This window comes from Nipponia nippon, unplaced genomic scaffold (assembly GCF_047370975.1).
Source record: "Nipponia nippon isolate SJK-2023a ecotype South Korea unplaced genomic scaffold, ASM4737097v1 scaffold_4, whole genome shotgun sequence".
NCBI classification, from domain to species: domain Eukaryota; kingdom Metazoa; phylum Chordata; class Aves; order Pelecaniformes; family Threskiornithidae; genus Nipponia; species Nipponia nippon.
Genome location: NW_028262358.1, coordinates 105,619,022 through 105,639,992, shown reverse-complemented (window position 1 = coordinate 105,639,992; position 20,971 = coordinate 105,619,022). Strand labels below are relative to the sequence as shown.

The 20,971-nt window shown below is 37.6% G+C and overlaps 1 protein-coding gene across 1 annotated transcript in view; it reads right to left on the bottom strand.

Annotated features, from left to right (window-relative positions):
• The window catches only part of SNTG2 (syntrophin gamma 2), a 286,578-nt gene that overhangs the window by 162,370 nt on the left and 103,237 nt on the right, over positions 1-20,971 (bottom strand). The window contains exon 2 of the mRNA XM_087775769.1: positions 10,874-11,011. Within this exon, the coding sequence (XP_087631895.1) occupies positions 10,874-11,011 (138 nt within the window). The remainder of the gene's footprint in view (positions 1-10,873; positions 11,012-20,971) is intronic.

The window sequence follows — 20,971 nt, the reverse complement described above, 5'->3', positions numbered from 1 at the left end:
GAGGTTTGATCCGCTTGTATGTCAAGCAGTTCTTTGAGCAGGTAGGCTGGCTGTCGCATTTGGACTTAGTCTACGGTGGAAGAATGTCTATTTTGGAAATATATTTTCTCTTTGAAGAACAAAGTGTAAACCTGAGAAGGCCACCAAAATTTTCACTTTTGTAATGATTTAAGTATTAAAGGAAATTCATATTGCCTGATTGCACATCTGAGTAAAATTTTTGTCTTGTTCTGATGCATGAAAGCTCTGGATCATATAGGTGTTGACTGAACAAGCTTGCATATGTTCAAAGACAACCCAACTGCATTTAAGAAAGTAGCCTATTCTTTGTGAAAGACTAAGATTTACAGCCACCTAGCCACTAGCTAAGTACAAAATCAAAAGCAATTTTTAGGGATGAAATTCCGATAGCTGCAACATCGGAAGGACAGAATTTAAATGTTGGGCTATAAGCAATATTTAGGTGTGATCAATCTGTCCTCCTCTCTGTCACTATTACCCTCACGGAATAACGTTTACCTGCAGGAGGGCCAGAGAATGACCAGTGGGTTTGTATCTCGTCAAAGCATATAGCTCGGAGACAGGGGCTTTATTTCAAAACAATATCATGTTCTGTGCACAGGGGCAAACAACTGCACTGCAGAACAAGCTGTTAAAGATGTGAATAAGCAGAAAAGATTTTGCCCCAACTTCAGATGCTGATAGCCATAGTTCACAAATGAAAGCAGTGCAAGTAATATATTCTTAAATTCAGCCTGTATCTTTTGCTTACATGTACTTCCAGAAGGTGTTACAAATCCAGGGAAAGCCAATTCCAGAAGAGCTCTGGACTGAAACAGCACATATAACTATATAGAAGAGGGGAGGAGGGTCTTAAAAGGTCTCAGTCATCAATATCGAAATAAAGACCAGTGAGGCAGAAACTTTCAAGAACTCCCAAGAATGATACCAGGCAAGAATATATTGAAAAACAGATACAATATAAATTTCAAAACATCTAAGACACAGACATCATACAAAAGAACACCATGCCAACAACTGTATGGAGAAGACACTGCTTGGTAAGAGGAGGTGTAATGCGGCTTCCAACAGCTACTAAGAATGATATAGCTGAAAAAAAATCCTGTAGTTTTAATAGTTGTCTAAATTACATTTGAAAGTATCATTCATTTTGAAATTATATGGTCAAATACCCATCTTTTAGGTATGAGATAGCTCTTGACATAGAAAACTTTCTAGATTCTTTTAAAACACCATGACTCAACAGAAAAGTTTGTCTCTGGAAAGGTCTTTTATGTCTTGGTATTCATTCATATGAAGTGACACGACTGGAGATTAATGGGCAATATGAGAAGGCAATTATAGTCTTTATTTTTGGTCCTGTTTTTTAATGAGATTTTATACCCACCTGTCAATGCCTACCCATTATGTCATTATTACCAGGCTGTTAACACCTAGGACCGGCACTTGTGGTAAAGGATCTTTCATTAGGAAAAATATTCTCTCTCTCTCAATAAACAATGTACTAAAGGGATTTCAGAAGAAGATTCTGCTGGAAGCACTCCACACTCATTGATATAAACGGATGTATTTGGAAAAAGATTCTATATGTACCGTATTTCCCTTGTCTGTGCCAGTCTACGTGAAAATATTAACAAATGCATGTATTATTTCCAAACATCAAACTGAAGCACATGGTACAAAATGCCAGAACACCTGAAATAGCCCATCTTCTTCAGATTTTGTTGAAACTATTCTAAGAAACAAGCTCATTCACAATGGCTAGAATAGGTTGGAAGACAAAGATTGCCAACACTTTGATTTACGTTTATTCTTTTCCCTTCTACTTAATCAGTAAGTATAAGACCACTGTGCTGACTGTAGCAGTGTCTTCTTGGGCTGCCCTGTCCCCCTGCCATGGGGCAGGGAGGTCGTGTGGGGAATCACTGCACTGGCTTCTCTCCTGGGTGGGCACCTCTCCCGCTGTGGGACTTGGATGATGAGTGACTTGTCAGCCTTAAATATAGCCATGACTAAACATGCCTTTGTACCTGAGCCCATCTAGTCCTCACACTCAAACCACAACAGACTATTCCTTAAGCGAGGTAAGTGGCTAAACAGGAAAGCAGGAAAATGTGAGCAAAGAAATCATTCATTGCTGCATTGTTCAGAGTAGTTGAGAGTACTTTTTTTGTAAGATAAACAAACTTTATTCCCACTACTACAGTTGCATCTGTCATTTATTGGAAAGAGTAGTCTCAAAAGGCCTCCTTACTTGTTGAAAGTACGATGTTAAATTTACTACAGGCACTATATGGCAGGTTGACAACAGAAAATAAAAGCCAGTCTTAGGCAATGATGGCAATAACAGCAGAGCTTGAAACCCAGGCCCTTGGGAAACATGCACGGGAAAGGAAGAAGCAAAACAAGAAAGTGCAATATGAAGAGTTAAAAGAGAAGCCTGCAACCTGTCCTGCATGGATGCAAGGGAATAAGCAGTCTGATACCAGAAGGGGTAAGAAGATATAGATAGGTACTTAACATACCAGCCATATCTTATCTTCCTTCGCTTCAGCAACTCTTGAAGCTATGACAAGCAAGTTATGAGATCAAAAATGATTGAAGAAACAAATCCTGTGAGAATGTGAGGCCCAGTAAAACTTATCATAAAATGCAGCCATCCTGCTGGTTGTTACATACCCAAAAAGAACAAAAGAGGATGCAGTGGAGAACAAGGATATGTGAAATCCTTCAGGAAGTTTTCTCCTCAAGATGGGGAGTTCCCATGATGAGGATTTTCTCAGCTCACACCCCCCACCTCTCCAGCCCCAGAGCTTCCTCAGCAAATTGTTCTGCACGTATTTAACATTCCACCAAGTACAGAGATTTCCACTTCTGCTCACACAACCCGCACTGCTCACTGATGGGCAGCACACTTCCCCCTTCCCAGTGGCTGCAGGCTGCAGTCCACCTTTTCCCTGACTCTGTTCCTAGAAATACGGATTTTAAACTACAGTACGGGCTGCTCTTGCCAAAATTATTTCCAGATGGAATTCAGAAGAAACACCACACTGAGTTGAGACAGTGCACGCAGCAGCCTTAGTGAGAGATGGTGCTGGATCATGATTAATCACTGAGTCTAACAATATAGGCATCTACATGATAGGGCTAGAACCATGTAGCCTTATGCTGATACATAAAGACACCACATGACGTATCATGCAGCATGTCAGATGAACTCCAGTGCCATCACCTAGGACTGGGACACAGAGCACTTCTTCCAGTATGTTTCAGTCCAGGGTCAAAGAACACTTAACTAGAAGCCAGAAAGCAGAGTTTTGATCTCTTCCTTACTCACTATTGTTATTACTTACATATGTCCCACAGCCTTTATTAAAAATAGTGAGTACACACAAACCTTAAGAAATCAGTGGAGCATGAAGAAAATGTAAATGTCACAGTTGGCCACTGTCATCAGACTGAATGTGCCACACTGTGCATTTCCACAAGTCGTTAATACTGCCCTCTCAGGAACTGTAACCACCAGAATAAGCACTGAGTAAACAATCAAAGAATGTATTGAAAAATAATGTAACAGATTTTCCGTGAAACTACATTGGGGGTGGGGTGTCAATCAAAGAATTTTATTACAAATAAGATTTGCTCTACTGTTGGTTATAACATGTCTGGCCTTCAGGAAAAGCTTTTTGCTCAAAGTGTGCCTGAACAAACTTTAGTCCCCAGTCTGTATAATTTTTAGTGGACTGTGTTATATTCTTAGAAATAGTTGCATTGCTTAAAAAGGGTGTAACTCAGAAAGTGGAACAAATTATGGAGACAATGGAAATGTAAATCAAGAAGCCTGAAGAAAGGGAGGGAAAGACACAAATTAGTCCTCCATGGCATCATGTGATGCCTCATTCTCCACTTCCATGAAGAGGAGGCAAAACGTAATAAGGAACATGTAGACAGAAAGGAAAAGATTATTCTGAATGGGAAAGAGAGTTTTGAAACTTAACTCTTTGCATGGCACAGGATCTCACCTTTTCCCGAAAGGAACAGAAAGAAAGCAGCTATAAAAATCAACTGAGGCGTGTCAGTCACTGTCAAGTTTTGTACAGAGCCAAAACAGATCTTTTCACATGCTAGTGAAGATCTGGAACAGCTGCATAGAATCCTTACTAAATATGGTATAATACGGTATTTTTACTGGTTCATCTTATTATAAGTGTTTCCACTACTGTAGATCAAAGGTTTTGGGGGGGGCTGTTTTGGTTGGTTTGTTTTTGTTTTAAATAGAGTAAAATGAAGTTACTCATTTTATTTTCAAAGCCTGCCAACTTGAAGGAGAATTATACAAAAGACAGAACCAGATTGTTCTCATGGATGAAGCAAAAAAAAAGGAAATTCCAATTGAGCAAAACAACATGAAATAATCTCACAGTGGAAGCGGTTAAGCATTAGAAGAGGCTGCCCAGAGCGGTGGTACCATCTCCATCCTTGGAGATATTCTAAATGTGAATGGACAAAGCCCTCAGCAACTTGCCCAAACTTGGAAGCTATCCCTGCTTGGAGCAGTGGGTTGTATTAGATGACCTTGAGAGGTCCCTTTCAATCTAAATTATTCCATGATTTATTCTAGTAAAGATGACTGTGACAAACCCCACTGTAGTTTATTCTCCAGATTGTGGTGATCATATTAAATGTGTCTGAATGAAACACATTCAGTCTTGGTACGAGTTCACAAGAATCCTCAGGAACTCCTCCACTGAGTTGTAAGATGCTTAATTTGGGACAGGAGGTTTCTTTGGCAAGTGGTATGAGAGAACCCGGGACTCAGACTGTTCTCAGACTGACCATACAGATTAAGTGTATGCAGATCACCTACAAATACACATTTCCAGAGTTACTAACAACATATACAAGACCTCATGGCAAGATATGATTATACTTCTTTCTTTTCCCATTAAAAATAAGCTAATTTCTTTCAAGTAAAAAGGCATCCTGTAACAATGAATTATAGCTAAATCCTGCCAGAACACAGCTGTTCTTTGAGTAATTTCATTTGCATTCACTCTGCGCAACGTTTCATATGTTGGCTGGTGTGAAGACAAAGATGAACGGTAGAGGTTGCATCCATCAATACCCCACATACTGTAACTGGAAAGGCTTATGCTTCCATCGCAGTCAGATATTTTGCCTTAACTGCTGAAGATTTTAAACTACTACGCAAGCTCCCACAATATATGCAGTTCAAGTTTACCAATCCTGGCAGTCTATCATGGCTCCATGTAGATTAGATTAACTGCAATTTTAATAAAGGACACATATGGTTGTACATATGCCTCGTTTACTATGTAGTAACACCAATGTTGTGCTGCGTTTCTTTTCTATCTTGTCGGCATGAACGCTTACGCTCAGCTGGACTCTTCCCATGTCTCAGGAAGAGATTACTTTTCAGGGATATCCATAGTGTCCTTTGCATTCTTCTGTTCTGTTACATTTATTAGCCTTTTTACTTAAGTTACTTACTCCTTTTATCTTTATTATTAAAGTTTTTTTGTCATGCTGATGAATACTCATATTTATTTATGATTTATTTTGTGATACAAACTTTTAACTGTTCTCAAAGTGACAGCAACACAAGCTTATCATCTTTCATAATAAAGATCCTAAGGAATTACATGATAGCTATCTTCTAAATATCTAGGTCAGTTTTCCAGAGCATGGAAAACAAGTAGCAAATGGTTAAATAATGTATTTTCTCCATACAAGTGATCTTAGTTTCAAAAGGAAGAGTCTTTCTTTAATCACCCACTTGAAGTTTCCAAAAAGATAGAAAATGTTCATTATTAGCTTTTTTAAAACTAACGCTGGACTAAAATACCATACCAGCAATGGTAGAACAGCCTCTGAGCAAACAGTAATATTAGTAGTTATCTAGACAGAAAATTCCTTGGATTAAAAAAAAATTAACTTTTAGACTTCAGTGCAGACCATTCCCTAGAGGTCTGCTAAAATAACATTCTTCTCTGTCCTTATTAGCATCTGAGTTATAAAGAAAAAGTCATAGCAGTCTCATCAGGGATTTAAGCAGTACTTTCAGGCACTGTTTCTATTTTTTGAATCAACAAAATAACTAATCTTGCTATTTTTCTTCTCTATTCACCTACCTTGCTTCATTCTGATGAATGTCCAGCTAAGACACAGCTTGTGAAGCTGGACAATTGGGTACCCAGGATGCAAAAGTTTTTGTTATTCTAGTTCTATTAGACTCACATAAGCCTCTGAGGAGTCTTCTTCCAATCAAGATGCCAGAAGCCTGCATTAGAAACCTATTTGCCTGACCACTGACCAAGTCAGAGACAATTCAGCTCTGTGAGGACTGATTTTGATAACAAGCTGGATGCACTTCTTTTCTTTTTCTTACTTCGCAAGCGGAATTAGCAGGAAAAAAAGATACAGAAATATAATACAAAGTAAAAGAAAAAAACTTGCTTATGAAAAGAGGAGAGGCATAAAACTGTGGGCTGACAACAGAAGAAGGATGATAGCAATATACATGGAAGAAAAACAAAGAATATTAAGGGAGTGAGGCGCTGTATGTAAGAAATTAATTTTAGCATGCGGAATGACAAAAAGTTAAAGCAAAATCATCCCTTAATGAAGCATAAAATATAAAAATGAATGCCTCCCTGTTTCTCCTTTAACTGAAAATGGATCTCTCCCTGTCTGTCATACAATTAATTCCCTTCTGTGAGTATTGTTCATCTTTAAATCCGGGGGGAAAAAAAATATCTTCTATTAAAAATACCTAGTGAAAAAAGTCTATTTATTTTCAATAAACCTTTCCGTCAATACCTTGGCGCTTGGCTTCTATGAGTGCGCACCAATTCTGATGTACCTGTAACTTCTCCTTTTCTCTACCAATCTGAACACCCCAAACATAATACTACGTCATGAAGACTTTCTTCGAATGCTTGGATTTGCCACATCTGAAGTTCTGAAATACATCTTGGTGGAAAGATCACATGTTAAATCACATAAATATAAAATATGTAAGTATTATATATAGTTATAAATAGCATATGAATTATTTTTTATAAACATAATCATGTATAATAAAACACTGGAAAATATTGTTTTCCACAACGGTTCCACTTCCAGAAGGATTTTTACAGATATTTAAAAGCCATCTTATCTACTGTGAAAAATGTGAAAACTAAGGAAAAGAAACAGTTGCCTTTACATTATTTCTTCTATACACATCTTGAATTTCACAAACCATGCTCTTCTCTCTCATTACTCTACATCCAAGTCCAAGATAGAAAGAACCAGTGAAATGGGCTGAACCGCCATTAAATTATAGAAAGCCAGCTCTACAATTTCTCATCAAAGGTGAAGCTTTCCAAGTGCTTAAAAGTAGCACCTAAATGAGTGGCAGATGGCAAAATATGGAACAAGAATAGATCCAGATGATGGCAGTAAAAGGTACTTTATAGTGAAAGCCTTTTATCCTTGGGAATAATCTCTATTGCTAAAAGTCCAACCCACGACAGTAGCACTAGGGATCACTGATGTCTTTGCCAGTTGTCACTGCAGCATTCAGAACTGGACGGGACTAGCAGAGCTAATTACACATGGCTGCAAATCCTGTCCTCAGTATTCCTCAGGATCGATGAACCTGTCAGCAAAAGGGAGGCTGGAAGCAAATGCACCCTACGAATGCTGTCCCACAAAACTGACTGGAGAACAAAGTTACCACAAGTAGACCCAGAACTTTTCTTTTTCAATATTTTTCAATATTTTTCCATTCACATATCCCACCTAAGAAGAAAAGTTAATCTAGAAACAAAAGATATTTTTCCCCTCTTACATGTTTGAGGTGACTACAGAAAGGCGGCAAACAAATTATTTCTAATTTTGTTGCAAATGAACTAGTTTGATGAATGGCCATGTGTAAAATCAAGATTAACTATGAATACCTGAGAAAGAAAAAGAATAGAAAGAAGGAGAATGAATCAGTAAGACAATGTGATTGTTTATGACTGCTATAGAATTAACTTTCAGGTTACAATTTTCTATTAATATTTTGAATCAGACAGCACAGGGATGAAAATTATTTTCTTGAACGACTTGAAAAGTAAATCATTTATCTCTTTGGAATTTATCATGTAGCTGTAAATGTAAAACTTCAGAATTACCAAAAACAGTGCTAGAGAGCTATCAGCTATTTCAGCCTGTTTTCAAATTCTGTTTTTGAGCTCCTATATACTAGCAATTTACATATTGTAAAAACAACAGTGTTCATCTTCATGTTACACTCTATTGGTCTTTATATTAAATGCTAGTGTTCCAAAAGTTTTTATTTGGTTCAAAGTATAATATAGAAAAAGCAAATATTGCCATGAAGCGACAGTTTAGCCCTTTTTTCTCATTAGAAGTTGACAACACAAGCCCAGGAGGATTGAAGATCACACTTTCAGAAAGGAACATCTTGGGGAGATCTTGCAAGGGACATGGAAAAACAACAGGTCAGAGCCTTGAAATTTAGTTTTCAGAGTCTTCAGTGAGAAAACTTAAGGAAAATAAGGAGGTAACGTTAATAATGGTTTCCAGCAAAGGTCAGCTTGGCAGGACTGCCCATGCTATCTATCAACAGTATGAGGTGGGAGAAATCCCTTCTGAATGGATTTCATACCTAGAGCCACATAATACTTTGCAACTCAAACCTGAATTAACATCTGAATTATACTTTAAATTTCCTCACTTCTACATATTAACACTACTTCTATAACCTGGAAAAACTGTCTCTATTTGATATAGTCCCAGGATTCACTCCTCCCTAAGCTTACCCACTGTGTAATCATTACTGGTCATGACATACAACCAAGGAACTTCAGCTTATTTTGTACACAGTGGCTGCATATCCCAGCTCTGCCTCCTCTGCAGGGACTCTTACTTTCCAGAATTTCTTTCAATATCCAGCTCCTCAAGTATTATCAGAGCTTGTCTTCCTGTCCTGTCTTCCACCAGGAAATACTATTTAGGGTACCCATGAAATGTAGGCATAAAATGCATCAAAATCAACACAAATCTTGATATTAATAGGAAGAGGCAGACCTGGTGGTTTGTTTGGGGTGGTTTTTTTTGTACTGCTTTAGTTTTAGGGTTGGAGTGGCGAGGGGGTTGGGTTTCGGGGTGGGGTTTTTTGTTTTGGTTTTGGGTGTTGTTTTTTCTTTTTTTTTTTTGTTGAGTGATCAAAGAGTGACGATCGACACATATACAGATTTGATACAACATTTTCTCAGATGCAGCCAGCCTGTGCTGGCTTACTTCAATCAAGAAGTAGTCTGGGACTAGGTAGGATGGAATTTCGATTCTTTTTCTATGACAGTTTACACACAAGGCATTTAAATACCATTGAGTCCAGAGCAATCATGTATACTTATATGCACAGACACCATATTTTGCAGTCACATGATATTTTACTATGACTCTTGCAACCACAACTTGCATATAACTTATCAGCACTACCAGCCATGTCTGCAGTTAAAAGCTGCAGTTTTTCATGCTTCTCAGTGAAGCAGGAAGTATATGCAAGCTGATGATTTTTTTACTGAGGCTTATATTTATTTCAGCAAACCAACCAGAAATGGACATGCCTTTCACTTCACTGAGTGGCCTCCCATTACTTGCAAACTGATGCAACCTTTTTGAATATTTTTAAGAGCAAGTCATGTTCCACAGAGTTCCATGGACGAGTTTTGAAATGAGTACATGGTGTTTCTAACTACTAAAAGCTATTTCAAATTAATTGCTGTGTGATATTAAACAATTTATATAAATATTTACCATAGCAGGAATGAAACATGTTTCTGTGTTATATAGGCAGACTCTCCCTCTCTCTGACATACATATGCATATACAGATATCCGCTATATACTTTTTGGCTCCCAATTCTTAGCAGAGTATCACAAACTCACTTGATGTCCCCTAGTGCCAGATTTTATGTTTACATAACATGTGCAACACAGCAAACAGACAGAAAGACTCCCCCTTGGCCCTCTCTGAGGAGGTTGCCATGAATTGTTCACTCTAGCAAATACCAGCACAGTTCATGAAACTTACCTTACTCAGTAAAATATGGGATACCTACACTTAGTTTTAGGAAGAACACTGTTTATATGAGGAAATAAAATACACTATTCGGGGATGTCCATAACCTAGACACCACTGCTGTACTGCTTATGCAAAATGCCACCAGTTTTCCTAGTGACGTTATTAAATGGTGATACAGAAGATTCCTCTATAGCTTAGGGGCACCACATGTTTTGAAAAAGCAGCCTAACTGAATTTTGGGGAAAAAAAGCACCACGTACGTGCTGGCACTGATTAAGCCTCATCTGTGCCTGAAAGAGAATTAAAGTGAAATAAGTGTTTGTCGAGTGTTGTCTCAGCCAGCTCTATGCCCTTGAACAGACATCCTGTCAACACTTGCTACACAAACGAAGAAAACTCTGGTATATTAGTTTCCTCTTAAAATGCCTTCAATGGGAAACACTTTTTTTTTTCTTTCCTTCATTTAATGGCCTAACAATATTTGGTGGAAGAATGCTGTAATCTCAGTATTTACAGACATTTTCTCTCCTGTTAAGGTTACGTATGTCACAATAAAGGACATATAGCACTGGCCAAAAAAAAAAAGCTTTTATATGCAAGAATGGAAGTATGCACAAAAAAAACCAGCAACTGAACATTACATGTATTTCTATTACTCGATAAAATCTCTTGCACTCCAATATCATAAACTGATCCCTGCAGAAGACATTAAAGTGCACAGTCGAAAGCACAGAGATATAGAAGCACTTACATTTGCACTGTGATCACTTCCACTAACACAGACGACATCTTGTTTTTGAATTGTTAATACCTCTTTTGTAAGCTTCAGTCGGATGTCATAAGCATTTTCGGATACTTCATCATACAACAATGCAATACTAGTTTTAGTCTGCGAAAGCAAGGCACAGAAAAAAAATTTAAGAATACAAACATTTCATAATGATAAATAACAACCTCTATCCCATTCAATACATAAAATGCATGTAAATGAGCACTGTTTACAGAAAGTGGAAAACTGGTTGCTTTGCAGTCTTCAGATGGATTAGACATACAAAGCCTCTTCTGTACTGTGAAATACAGGCTAAATGATCTTTGAAGTAGACATAAATATGTTAAAAAAAAAAAAAATTCTCCACTGTACTGTTCCACAAAGGAGTGTTGCCATTGAATGATGCCCTATTCGTTTTTAATTGTATGACTTATTATGAAACTGTATTAGAAGCAGATAGGTATGTATAAATGTATGTGAACGCATTTTCCAGTTTTAGCAACAAGTGGGAAAGTGCAACGTTGTTCCTGACTTAAAGACATTCCTTCCATTGTGTCAGAAAAAGACCTGTACCCTTCATAAACATTGCCTTTAAGCTATAGAGTTTTATTACAGTAGAAAACTATGTTTTCACATTGTAAAACACAGAAATAAATACAGGTGTTACGGAATTTCTATTTGTTTAGGTCAAGATGGACATACATTTCTGAAGTTATATCATCACTAGACTAATAACTAGTAAACTCTATAGGATAGTCAAGTATTTGGTATAAACAATGTTTTCTCTATGAGTAGTAGAAAAGAAATTCTATTTTAATTTTTGGTTTCTTTACTTACATGCAAATTTCCCATTAATATTCAGTCAGATACTTCCTTAAACAAAAACTGTGGAATTAGGACTGCTTATAGCTATTTGTTAAAATAAGCAGACTAACACAATTTCAGAGCTTTACAGTCATTGCACAGAAGAGAAAAAGCAAAATGCCTGTGCTGAAATGCATGATACTTAAAAGTAATATTTGTTCATTATAATGTATATAACAGCATCACCACAACACTACACTTTCCTCTATGCAAGTGAAGAATAATTAACCATAATTTAAGGTTTAGCTGCAGTATTTGTTCTTAAAAGATGATTTATAATCAAGTTGTTCATCTATGTTTTGTTAAATAGTAGACTGTGTAAAGAAAAGTGTAATGGAATTAAAGAAGAAACATGTCGTGTGCACTGAATGAATGCTTGAGGGATTTTAGAATAAAATTAAACATGGAACATTATCTTCATTATAATATTTTCATTTCTCTAAAATTAGGGAGAAAGGTCTGTGGTGATTGTCAGTAAAACCTTTTGGTCTTTAAAGGCAGGATCAGTTTAAGCTTAAGGCACTTAAATTTAGACATGGTGTAGCTCCACGCAGCAACTGAATGTCAAAGCCTCCCTTATAGTAGAAATGGAAAATGCAGTCTAGAGAGCAATTCAATTTACCCTGAAGTATATACACAGCAGTTGCTCAGCTGAATTGCTCATGTGCTTCTGCTGTCCCTGGGCACAAAGCAGATGTCCCCATGTAGGCCACTGCTGCCATGTAGGGCACTTTAGGATATCGAAGACCTCCACACATGTAAGGCTGGCACAGGCTTTTTAGGACATCCAGGTCCTTCTCAAGCTGGAGGTGAGACCAGATTTCCATGATTATAACAGGATACAGACATCAGCCATGCCAGCAGACATCCACATGTAGGTATCTTCAGCTTGAAATGGATCTTGCCAAAGGTTTACAGTGCAGAAATCCACATCTAGGACAGCCATTTAGATTCTGACAAGCCAGTGGCAAGCAACAGACACCTCTGAAGAATGATTTACTTGATCTCTTTTATACATCCATCTAGAAGGGAACAAATTGCATCATAGCTCTCTACTTTGAGTTAAAAAATAAATATAAATTAACAGGTCAGACACAAGTGTCTAATTCTGGGCAGATAAATCTTGTCCTTAGTGTTTGCTGGGAATGCCTAATGGAAACAAAGTTCAGTGAGGGTGTAAAGCCTTAATCATTCTCACTTGTTTGGAAAACAACATTTCTTCATTTCCTCAAGGTTCTGAAATTTTTTAAATTTCCAGCACGTGTTTTATCAATACAATTTTGTGAATGACAACATATGGAAACCGTGCCAACATCATCCGCTCAAAAGCCATGCTGCATAACCGCAAGTATTTTCAAGCAGTCGAAGAACTGCCTTGAAAAACCACTGTCCCTGCATTTTGCTGCTGTTCAGAGGTTGTGCATCGCTATCCCACCCGGACTAGCAACCACTGTTACTTTTGCTGACGTACCAGAGAGACGTATTGAGAGAACAGAGCTCTAGAGGGCTCTTTATACAGCCTAAACCCAGAACATTTCTCTGGCTAGTAATCGTTACATATGTTTAGAAGTAACACAAGGAAAAAAAACATGAACTTTCATTTGTAACAGATGATTAAGTAACAAATGAAATATGTAGAGTGACCGACTAAATAGCTTAGCATTTTCCATCACACTACGTAAACTGAAAGTCTCACTGAACCTCATCTATTACTATTAAAATCCAATACCTACCTCACACTCCATCTAACTCCTGACGTGATCCAAGATGACGTGCAGCAATACCTTATTTGCTTTCAGAATCAATAAGATTAATCTAGATTTCTCTCAGCCTTTCAAGTTGGCTTTTTTTAGATCATTATAAATGGCTTTGAATCAGAGTTCAGCACATTCCCTTGTTCTCTCTTTGTGTTAAAGAGATGGCATACATAACTCTAGCAGGTAAATCCCAGTCCAGACAAAGTGCTTCTTCAAACAAGGATCTTTTAATGAGAACTTTGTCTTTGCAGGTACATGTATATGCAGCATTTTAACTATGCTATGTTTGTCTTGATTTCTCATTTAAAAACTGTCTATACAGTAGCTGTTCTAATAACTGGTATCAGAAAGTGAGGACTGAAAAGTGGAAATAACTCCTTAAAATGATGTAGTAATGTTAGAGATCATATACCAAATTTACATGTGTTTTGTAATAAAAACATGCGGAAAGGGCATAGGGAGTTGCATCTCAATAGGATTTAAGTGCTTACAATGATAGGTAGGAGAATATAAATTTAAACTCACTTGGGCAGATGAGGAAATTAAATGTTGATTTTCATATCTCTGACAGTTTTCTAGACAGTGGCCTCAGGAAGAGGGGTGTGTGGTGTTGCATGTGCACGTCCACATACGTGCTGGGAGGAAGAAAAAAGGAGATCAGTAGCGCAAGCATCACAGTAGCTGTGACTTTTAAGAAAGCTTAGTCACTGCTCTGTTTTTGAAAGAAAAGAACACTGAAACCTACTTTCTCAAACAAGCTCAAAAACTGTCAATACCACAGAGAAGAAAACATCACTCTATAGAGGGAGCTACAATTGTAGATGAATCCTTTTCTCAGTTTTATTGTCGCCTACTTAAGGCAGGTCCCTAGCCAGTGTACTTGCTTTAGAGCACTCCCCGTTCAGCATAATGTTTTGGGACCCTACTCAAAATACCATAACTCTTTCAATGCGCTGTATCTGCGGCTTAAAGCTCAGAGCTACAATTTCTGTTTCAAAGTAGGCATCTCTAAGCCAAACTTCAGTCTTACTGGCATAAAATACCTATCTTCACTGCTGTAAGTTTTATTGTGAAAAAGCTTGCAAACAAATGAGGCAGAGTTTAAAAGTGGTGTTGAGGTGTACTGTGTTTCCTACAGGAACTATTTACTTGTTTGTGTCCATTTTTTTCTCAAATGCATTAGAGCAATATTTGTCAGGCTTTTCATGCTTGTAACTGTTTGAAGAGAGGCAGAAAATGTTCAAGAGTCTTACATAGATGATCAGAAAATTCAGATGAGATTCATAATAAAATCATATAATATATTTGTATGCATTTAGAGCAGATGTCAAGAGTACAAGCAGTGCAGTGGTAATATTTTGATTTAAACTGTGAAGTTCTCAGTAACTCCTAAACCTCTCTCTCATTCCCTCTGCCTAAGGGTATTTTAGCAACAGTGATCACTACTGTTGCCAACTAAATGGAGTGTTAATGTCTTAGACCCTTATGAAAATGGATCACCTGGAGTTTCCCCTACTTTAGCTAAAAAATCCTCTGCATTGAGTTACATTGGTCCTCCAGCAGAAATCACCATTTGCTGATTTTCATCCCTAATAAATATATCCATACCTTCAATGGCATGGCAGTTCTATTTTTAACTGCTAAAATGCATTTATAAATAACCTTTCTTCATTTGTAAGTAAAATTCTTTAAGCACTGTATTTGAACTTTTTTTTCCAACTGAAATTCCACATTGTATTTCCAGACAAATATTTTATCAGCAATATTTACACCTCAGAGGTCTAGTGATAAAATTCTCTAATCCGATTTCAATTTTTTTTCATGAAAACAACTCTGTTGAAATTCCGTATCTGTGGTATACTGATGGCTGGAACACTTGCTGAAGACACATGAGAACTGGAGTCACTGATTTTCATCCTACATCACTTCAGATTAGGCAGAAAGAGAACTTCAAGTGGTCCCACACAGCCAGTGCTCCAACCACTAAGTTACAGCAGGCTCAAATTTACTCTTTCTCTCTTAACTGGTTTAATATGTTTTCTACACTACATCTACTATCGTGATCAAAAGACAAAGACATTTTCTCAGAGAAGGACAGAATTAAAATTTAAAATAGCCATGACTAACATAAAAAAAAGATTTAAAAAATGGGATGAAGTGCAACAGAAAAAAAAGTGCAAGGTGCTACTCTCTAGGAAGAACAGTCGCATGGAAGAAGAAAAGCTTTTCTTCACCATTTCTTAAGGAAAGGAAACAGGTAGGTAGCAGTGAGGACTGACAGCAAAATATTGGCATCAATGTCTTGTTGCAATAAAAGCAAACATATTTTGACTGCTCTCCTTCGGATTCTCTCCTACTGATTTAGTTTTTCTCACTCTCACAAGACAGTGCCCAAAAGTAAACATAGCTCTTCAGCTGGGTAGTACAGAAGGTTCCTTAAACACTGATGAATGTGAGGGAGGAATAATTTCATGCCCATGAAGTAATCCATCACCAGTGTTGCATTTAATACACCCCTGTATATTGTTTCCTTTTATACAGTATTATGTCAGCATTGATTCATGGCTACTCTACTCAGAAGAGGTAATGAACTGAAAAGGGTCATGAGAAATACAAAAAAATTAAAAGTCATCAGAGATCTGGAAAATAGGACTTATAAGTAATTCTGCACAAACTCGGGTTGTTTAATTTAAAGACAGAATACAAGAGGTCATAATGACAGCTTTAAGTACTTCAGAATCAATTGCAAAGACAAATGGAACAATCAAATAAGAAAATAATTCAGAAATCTCCTCCTTTTAACATATTCCAGCTACAAGGAAACTGAAGTCCTTGAACAGATTGCTTGGACAGATTATGGTCATCCATCGCTAAGGGATTCTGAGAGAAAACTGAACAAACATCTGCCCAAATGGTACAGGTACTAATCCTCTCACAGGGCAAAACCACAGAACAGAATTTCTTTCAGATCTATTTGTCTCTGATGTTAACATTCAGAATTACGTGACTTCTTGTGTATACTGAACCTCTGCCTACAGGAGAAAGCCTGACTGGCTTTAGGACACCTGCACTGAACAACTTGCAACTGCCATAGGAGAGATGAAAAATAACTATTGAGAACTGAAAAAGTTTATCATTCAGGGGCCTTAACAATAGATGAGTGACATTTACAATAAAATTTGTTAATAATCATAATTTTTATAGCACTTAATCTGAAGGAGGACTGTACCCTAAGAAGAACTGTACCTTTGTCTTTCATGATGAGAAGATAATTCCAGGCCTAAGGGGTCTTGAGTGAGAACACAAATACAGGCTTTTCAATGGACCAACATGGGACAAATGGGTAAGGACAGCAGATATGTAGTGAGAGAGGTTAACACATCTGTGGAATGCAGAAAATTAATGATTCCATTGGCACCATAAGCACACAAAGAACCATTCAGTAAAACTAAAGGCAGATACAAGACAGAGTTTAATTACAACTTTCTGAAATTAGTTATACAGAGCTCCCTTACAGAATATGTTTTTCCTGTAAATACATATGGAGTTGTCCTTTTTCTCAGCTTTAGCACACTACGGCTTTTACATCTACTGGCACTGTTTCACAACTGCTGAGACAAAAGTCCTTAACCTTAATACTCTTTCCTTTAAGAAATTCTGACAATAATGATAATGAAGCCCTTAAACAGAGTATTTGGATAGGTTACAGTTCCCCAGTACTAGGAGGGTGAGGGGTTCTACAAACAAGTCAGAAGAACTATCTGTAAAAATGCTATAGAGGACAAAATAGTATGGATTTGTTCCATATCTCAGAGTAGTTCAAGATTCCTGTAGATCAGGAGAGAAAACACCATTTTACCATCACAGGTACGAAGGGACCTTGAGAGGTTTGAAGCCCAACCTCAAAGCAAGGCAACTATGCAACCAGCCCAGGCTGAAAGCCTCTAAGGATGGAGGCTGCTCAACCTTGCTGGGCAACCAGCTACGCTGCTTCACTGTCCTCATGAGGAAAAGCTTTTCCTTGTATCCGATTTCAAGTTTGGCTTGTTGTCTCCTGCCTACCCATGCACCATTGTGAAGAGCCTGGCTGCATCTTCTTGATATCCTCCTTGTTGACATGGAAAGGCTTCCTTTAGGTCCTGCTGAAGCCTTCTCCAGGCTGAACAAGCCCAGCTCCCTCACAGGGCAAGTCCTCCCAGCCCCAATCAGCTTGGTGGCTCTGCAATGAACTTGCTCCAGGTTATCAATGTCTTTTTTATACCGGGAGAACCAAAACTGCATGCAGTATTCTAGACGTAGTCTAGTGAGTGTTGAATAGAGAGGAATAATCCCTTCCCTTGATCTCCTGGTTGTGCTCCTCCTAATACAGCCCAGGATGCTGTTGACTTCTCTGCTGCCAGGGCTTACTGCTGGCTCAAGTACAACTCACTGCCCACCAGGACCCCCAGGGCCTCTTCAGCAGAGCTGCTCCCCAGACAGGCAGGCCCCAGCCTGTATCATTGCCAGGGGCTCTTCCTTCCCAGGTGCAGGACCTGGCATTTGACTTTTTGTTGAATTTCAGGAGTTTAGTTCATGAATTTCTTGAATTTCCTGGCAGTCCATTTCTTAGCCTGCCTAGGTCTCTGTCAATGGTGTACTGACTGCACCCTCCAATTTGGTGTCATCAGCAAACTTGATAACCAAGATCTCTGTGACTTCTTCCAGGTCACTGACAAAGATGTTAAAGAGGACGGGTCACAGGATAGACCCCTGAAGAACACCACTTGCCCCAGGAATCCAGGTAGAGGACAACCCATTAACCACTACCCTCAGCCTGAGCATCCAAGCAGTTGTGCACCCCACCCATCTAGACTGAAGCTATAGCAATAGCGTAGTAAACGGGTATATTTATTTCCTTATGTCAAAATAATACTAAACCCAATAATAATGTTAATAACAAGACTGACTTTTTTTTATTTGTTTTGACACATGAATGCATAAAGAACATGGTAATCTAACTAAAAAAAAGATCAGGAAAAGTATCATTATCACTGCTTATAGTCACTACATGCACGACAGGTAAAAATGTCAGAAAATGGTATAGAAATTATTTGGATGATATCAGCGCTTTGGATCAGACAACTTTCTGCCCTAAAGTACTACTGCCCACCATCACCAGTATCACAACCATCCGATTTCCATGTACAGAAGGATGCAGCGATACCATTACATACATTAGGCCCAGCAGTCCTGCTTACCCCATCTCAGAGCCCAAGGGCCAGGACTATGATGGACACACCTACAGTCGTGGCAGGGGCCACAAACCCCACTTCATGCCCTCCACATGCACGCAGACACGTAGCCCACCACCAGCTCCTTCCACCTCCTTTCCCTGAAAGGAGAAGAACTGCAGCGGGGACCGCAGCACCAACATCTCGCTTCACCATTGCAGCTGATGAAACTGGTGGCTGCCCCAGCAGTCCAGCCCTTCAGCTTTCGTCCGTGTCTGAAGGGAAATATTTTAAAGTAGCTTGAAGGGAAATATTTCAAATTAAAGTAAAACCAAGTTAAGTCGGAATTTCATTCCAGTTGGAAAGCAACTGCCAATGTTAATTTTTAACAGTAGATTATTTTTAATATTGCAAAATCAACAAAAAAAACCCTTTTAATCTAGAATAATACACAACCAAACTGACTTAATAGCCACCTAACTTTTAAGATGCACTTAGAACATATGCTTCTTTCAGCTCCTGTTTAAAACAAGCAAACCCTCAAGCCAAATTCACCAAAAATTAAGAAAAAGGCTAGTAAGAGTACTTATCTTTGTCTTACTATTTTTTTAAATCCCCTTGAGCATTTCAAGGCTGATATCAGATTGCACATTTTCATTAGACCTGTAACTCCATTTCATAGTTTCATAGTATTCACAATTGCTCGTCTCAGTGAAGATGATCACAAATTCCTGATAGACCATTCTAAAGAGGTGATTCATATTCACAATAAAGCCAGTGGAATATATCTGATGGACATCACTGATTCCAGGGTAGGTCAATTAAGACTAAAGATACTGAGTAACAATATATTGTAAATTTTCAATGCAGTATATTATAAGAATCATCATCAGAAATAAAGATGGTCAAGAACAGATATTTAAGAAACATTTGAGTGCATTTTTCCCAAAAGCACAGATTATATCTGAAATAGGAAAATTTGGAAATTTTTGCTGGGAATTGCTGTTTTCATAAAGATTGTTCTTATTTTTTATGTCTGCATTTATTAATGACAATATTACAGACTGACATTTCACTACATACAGTTGTAAAAGGTATATTAGCATTACAAGTTTTTAGAAGATTTTAACTGCAGCATGACAATATCACTTTCTAGCAATTCAGAACAGAGTTTTCCCTAAATTTTTAAGTGGCATATAGAAATCTACAAGCAAGAATATTAACTCAAGGTAACAGAAATTTGAAAAGATGCTCTCAAAATACAAAATTTAAACGTCTATTTTGTTGCTTACATCACAGCCTGTCCACCAAAAGCTGTGTTAAAAATAGCCTTAGGGGTAGATTGCTGGGATTTTCTGTTAATGACATTAGCCTTGCAAGAAAAGTGATTAACAGCTGGCTCTCAATCTGTGTGATCTTAATCATTAGAAAGTAAGCAGTAATGTCTTGTTTAATTACTGCAAGCTCAGTGTGTCATGAGCTAATTAGATATGATTGATTATTGTCATCCTCATGCACCTCTCAAAACATCAGACACAAATATTTGAATCTTGTAACCCATGTTTGGAAAATGAACTTTCAGAATGTCGCGTTGAATAAAAATTACCTGCTTAAAAATTCTAATCAATGCTAAATAATAGTGCCATATAGTTGAATATGTTAGAATACAGATTCTACCCCAGAAAACATCCAAGGCACAAATTATTAGAAAAATTGCCTAGTTTTATTTTATTTAGATAATATGTTTAAGTAAATTGCTCACTTATTACTACACCTAATTTTTCAGGCAACCGGACAGTAGCACAGAATTAAATAGCTTAAGAATCTAAAGATGCTCCTATGCTTACAGCAAGTTCATACCAGTTAAACAAGAAAGCATAAATTTCACACTTCAAACTAAACCACTTAGCAATAGACAAAAAAGACCCAAAGAACATTCTCTTTTGTGATTATTTAAGAAACAGCTAAGAGATTATCAGAAAATTAATGTGATCATTTCTGTTACTGGTACCATGCAGCTTACCCTGGTAGGACTTCAGCTAATTAATAAATGTTCCTGTTGATATATCAAAAGGTAAATGAAGAACTGGGAGTATAATTAAAAAAAACCAAACAGCTATTTTCTTAATCTAGAATAACCAAGTATGGCCAATATAAAGGCATCATGTTTTTTTGTAATGGAATAGCAGGTTTTGATTCATCCCACTCTTGCTATCCTTCCCCCTTACACTGATACAGCTTCACCACCT